This window comes from Mustela nigripes, chromosome 7 (genome assembly GCF_022355385.1).
Source record: "Mustela nigripes isolate SB6536 chromosome 7, MUSNIG.SB6536, whole genome shotgun sequence".
In the NCBI taxonomy this organism is placed as follows: domain Eukaryota; kingdom Metazoa; phylum Chordata; class Mammalia; order Carnivora; family Mustelidae; genus Mustela; species Mustela nigripes.
This window is the reverse complement of record NC_081563.1, coordinates 59,601,849-59,606,848: the sequence shown is the minus strand read 5'-3', so window position 1 is coordinate 59,606,848 and position 5,000 is coordinate 59,601,849. Positions and strand designations below refer to the sequence as shown.

The 5,000-nt window shown below is 34.3% G+C and overlaps 1 protein-coding gene across 10 annotated transcripts in view; it reads left to right on the top strand.

The window, feature by feature from the left end:
• Nucleotides 1–5,000, top strand: part of EHBP1 (EH domain binding protein 1) — a 342,159-nt gene that overhangs the window by 296,944 nt on the left and 40,215 nt on the right. For all 10 annotated transcript variants that reach the window (XM_059405990.1, XM_059405988.1, XM_059405989.1 and 7 more), the window contains one exon: nucleotides 1,906–2,029. In XM_059405990.1, coding sequence (XP_059261973.1) covers nucleotides 1,906–2,029 — 124 coding nt within the window. The remainder of the gene's footprint in view (nucleotides 1–1,905; nucleotides 2,030–5,000) is intronic.

The window sequence follows — 5,000 nt, the reverse complement described above, 5'->3', positions numbered from 1 at the left end:
CTGGGATCAAGTCCCACATCGGGCTCCTTGCTCAGCAGGGAGCCTGCTTCTCCCTCTGCCTCTGTCTGCCATTCTGTCTGCCTGTGCTCCCTCTCTCCCCCCCTTCTCTGATAAATAAATAAAAAATCTTTAAAAAAAAAAAAAAGAAATAGTTTTTCTGTATGTACTAAAATAGTAAAATATAATAGTAACAAAAAAATCTTTTTTACTATTTTTAGGTGAGCCAGTCAGTTAAAAACAATGAAGTTTATGTTTTGCTTATCAACTTTGCTTTCTTATATCTTTCTTACTCCTGTTGTCTTGGCAGACTGCTATGTTTGTTTTGTCCCTTTGACGGGAATGAAAAAAGTCCTTTTTGAAAATGCTCTGCTAGGTACAAAAAGCATTCAGCAGGTTATTCCAGATTTTAAAATTACCATTAACATATTCTGTTACAATTTTTTTGTTATACTTCATATCAAGATGGGAGAATATCCATTTTTATGAATCTTTAAAAAATACAGTAACTTATTTGATATGCTATCCTGAGCAACTCTCAGTTTTATAATTTTGTAAAATACATTTTAGCTTTAAGTTTGTCAAGTACCATAAATCAATTTAATAATAAGCTGGTATAAACTGAGTTCATTTATGAATTTACTAGTTCCAAAGGTATATAAGTTACACATGTGGTTAGATGTGTTTATTGATCATGAGACTTCCAAAATATGCTCATAATTCTTGATTTTGTTTCTTGTTTAAGGAGTACCGAAAGATAATTCCTCATGGCTTCTTAGAGACTAATGTGCTTCTAGGTAGGAAAAGGATTTGATAGAAGAGATTGTTCACATTTGTTTCTCTGAGTACATAATGTTGTAAGTGCTGATGTTAGTAATGGTGATGGTGAGAGTAATCACTCAAGCATTTCTTCAGTATTCCTCAGCTACTTAGGAAACTTAGCTCTAGAACAGGTATTCCAAAGGGAGCTATAATTAACCCACTTATAACTATTTCGTAAATAATAATCATGCCCCCTAATGATTAAAATGTTTAATATGAAAGTAAAAATTAAGACTGTACTGGTACATTGTAATAGAACTGCTACTTCAAATAAAACTTCCAAGGATAATTTTTTAAGCACAGATGATTGTAAAAAGTAAAATTTCAAGTTGAAATCTAAGTTTGGTTAGATGGAAGATTAACCAAATCAGTGTACTAGTTGCATTAGATCCTATGTAGCAAGGTTTGAAACCACCTGTCAAGTTAGAATTCGCAGCTACAATAATTAGTGATATGTCAACAGAATTGACATTTTCAAGTACAGGAGCCAGCTGGAGGAAAAACTGGAGATACTAGAAACTTCTCTTTTATGGCTTTTAAAAAGTATTTTAAATAGTATATTTACTATAAAATCAAGAAATGTGTCTCTTTAATTTTGTGCTTTTGTAAGAACAAATCTGGGTTGTTTTTTTGTGTGTGTGTGTGTGTTTTTCCAGTAGATACTTTAAGAATCATTTCCTTAGGAAAGCTCCATTTTTTTATATTGCACATTTGAATGAAAGTGTCACTGATATTTGTTTTGACAGTCACCAAGGGGAAAATTATCTTCTATTCTTGTCCATGCTTAAATAACTCTGACTTTACTCCGGGAGAATTTTTTTCCTCAGTGCTAACTTTTTAAATATGGCAAATCTGGTTGTTGAATTATAATATGAAACAGCTGAGATTTTCTCTATTTACAAAAGTTTTGCTATACATAATGTATATGAAAATTTTTTGAATCACGGGGAATTGCTTTTTCATACTAAGGGTGATACTAACAGTGTATTTGGTTCTCTAGGTAAGTGCTTTACTAAGTGTTTGTAGAAAGGAAAAATGCAACTTACAAGTGATTTTTTTTTCCTTCCTGTTTGTTCTCGTTAACAGAAAGGGTTCAAAGACACCAGTCAGTATGTTGTAGGAGAATTGGCAGCACTAGAGAATGAGCAAAAGCAAATTGACACCCGTGCCGCGCTGGTGGAGAAGCGCCTTCGCTATCTCATGGACACAGGTACGGTGCCCAATTACACTGTAAACAGTTTTGGCAAATTGAGCGTTCACAAACTCTTATAGAGTTTTGGAAGTGTGAATCTTTGAAGCCTGAATGTTCAGCAGAACTGCCTTGAAAATAAAAAGGCTGTGATTTGCAGCCACCTCTCTGGGCCCTGGTGATAAGAGTGCCTTCATGGGAAGTGATAACTCGCCCTGATACCGTGTGAGCCAGCACCATTGAACAGTGTGCTCATCCATGCAGAGTTGGAATACACATCTGTGCCTCATTGATATGCCACTGCTTAAAAAAAAAAGTAAGATCTTCACTGTTCTACTGATTCATTGGGAAAAAAAAAGATTTGGCCAGCTAAAGCCATGTACTGCATGAAACAGAGCACTATGCATAGGGGACGGCTCCATGGACTAGATCACTGAAATTTGAGAATACTATCTGGTTACTGATGCTCCACAGTTTTTTTTTCCTCCAAGAGAACAGGTTTTTAAAAGTCTGTAATAGTTTGTGTCACAGTTGCATTTGAAAGGATTAAGGTATATAGGAAGGTTTATAAAAATGGGTTGGAAGAGCAAGTTAGCTCCTAACCAGAGGGTAGATTGGCATTTAATGCTGATTGCCAATAGTGATTGTACAGATCTGAGTGCACAGTGAGCTACTGGAAAAAAAAGCAGTGTATGTGTATGTGTATATTTTAAAGTGATATATATATTTATGTATTTATTAAAAATGCTGCTCCTACAAAAGGGGTAAAAATGAGAAATATACCCAAATTATTCATACCAAATTAAAAGTAAATTATATTAAGAAAAAAATCTCAAAATGTAGGAGTGAAAAATTCATTCCTTTAATTAGTTGCTCTAATTTTATTGGCTGTATTAAAGTTAGATTAGTAAAATAGTAAAGTAGGTTAGTAAATTAGTAATAGTAGATTAGAATTCTTTCCTAACTTTTTCTTCTATATTACCAAAAATATATTTACAATAAAAGAACTCCTCCAAAAATAAAGCATTTATATGGGACATTTGAAAATGCCTACATTAGTGAAATCAGAACATATTAGAACAGGAAGAGACCTTTGGCTTTATCTGGCCCAGTGGGTTTCAAACTGTTCTGTGGAGCCCTAAAGCTTCTTCAGAGGCATCTTGGGGCTGCCAGGACAATAAGAGAGCAGAAAGCAGACAGGCATCTGGATTTCCTACCTTACTTCAAACAGAGCAGCTCTGAGTTTATTTATTTGAAATAGCAGGCTTCTTGGAAGAGTTCATTTAAAGAAAAGGTTCTGCTTAAAATCTAAAACCAAAGAAAACACCCCAATTTATTTTTTGAGAACTATTGCTTAGTCTTCTTATTGTGCAGAAGAGACAGAGTTACAGGGAAAGCTCAAGGTCACACAGATCACTGGACTAGAATTCAAGTCACCAGAACTCTCTCATACAGGATCTTTCCCACTATACTAGATTACCTAGAACATGTTTATTGTTGTCCTTACAATTTACATGTACCCTCAGTCTTACACATTTGTGTAGATTCAGTAAGTATCCCGTAAACCAGTATATTGTTTCATATTTGTATTTTCCCTTTGTTTTCTAGGGGTTTTTGAAAATGTTCATTGTGTTAGCTATATAAAGAAATGTAAATAGCAAGTAGTGTAACTTCTATATACAATTTTAAATTACTACCTTTAAATATTTTGAGGAGGCTAATTTCTTTTAAACACATTTTTTCAATACCCTTTCCTCATTGTGTTGGATAAATGAGATGTTACTATACAAGGAACCTTGTGCCACTAGGAAAAAAGCTGGAAGTTTGGTTTCCTCCCTTTTTTCATACTTGGAGCATGAATTATTGAAGATTTTAACCCAAACAGACTCAAGTTCTCCTTTTCATCCCATGTAATACTGGTGAAGATTTGAAGTGGCCCCATTCCCCCTACAGATGATTTATATTCAAAAAGACAGTCATGGACTACAGATTGATTCTAGACTGCCTTTGGGGCTTGATTTTCTTTACTGCGTAAGACAGAATCTGATCTGCACTGGGTCAGCTACTGCTGATTCAGACTAAAATTGACTTAGTTCTTCAACTTGGTAAGCTCCAGCAATTATCCTGGACTGTATTGAACTTCCTCCAGACCAAATAATTATTTCTCAAGATTTGCCTAAAGCCTCGTTTGCATCTGAAGTAAGAGGGTGTTAGAAAAAGAAAGCATATATTCATCCTTTTCCTTTTTGGGGTTCCAGTGCTTCCAACTTTTCATTTATAGTAGTTAGTACTTTCTTTCCTGATGTATTAGAGTTTTCTATGCAGTTTCTGAATCTCAGCCTCAGAATTAAGCAGAGCAGATTGCATCCATATTCCTTCTGTGGTGAAAATGAGGCTCAGATAAGGAAATGACTCATTTAAAAAAGCATAAGTAGTAATGGCTGAGTTAGGGGTTGAACTTAAATTTTGGGGTTTTCTAGCTCTTGAGTCAGTCCTTTTTTTCCCAGCATATGTTCTTTACAGAGCAAAACATACTTTATCTGCTTTCAGTTTTTATATACTTCTAGATAGTGACTGTATACAAATTTCTTTATTGACTTGAAACTCACATATCACAAAGTTAACCATTTTAAAGTGTACAATTCAGTAGCATTTAGTACATTCACAAGGTTACACAATCACCACCATTTCCAGAGGTTTTCATCACGCTAAATAGAAAGTCTATACTCAATAAGCAATAATTTCCCATTTTCTCCTCTTATAATCCCCTGGAAATCTCCAATCTCCTTTCTGTCTCTAGGAATTTGCTTTATTCTAGATATCTCATGTACATGAAATCAAACTACTTGTCCTTTTGTGTCTAGCTTCTCTCACTTTATATAAAGTTCTCAAGGCTCATCCATATTTTAGCAAGTGCCACTACTTCATTCCTTTTTATGGTTGAATAATATTCCATTGTATGTATATAACCACATTTTGTTTATTCATTCAT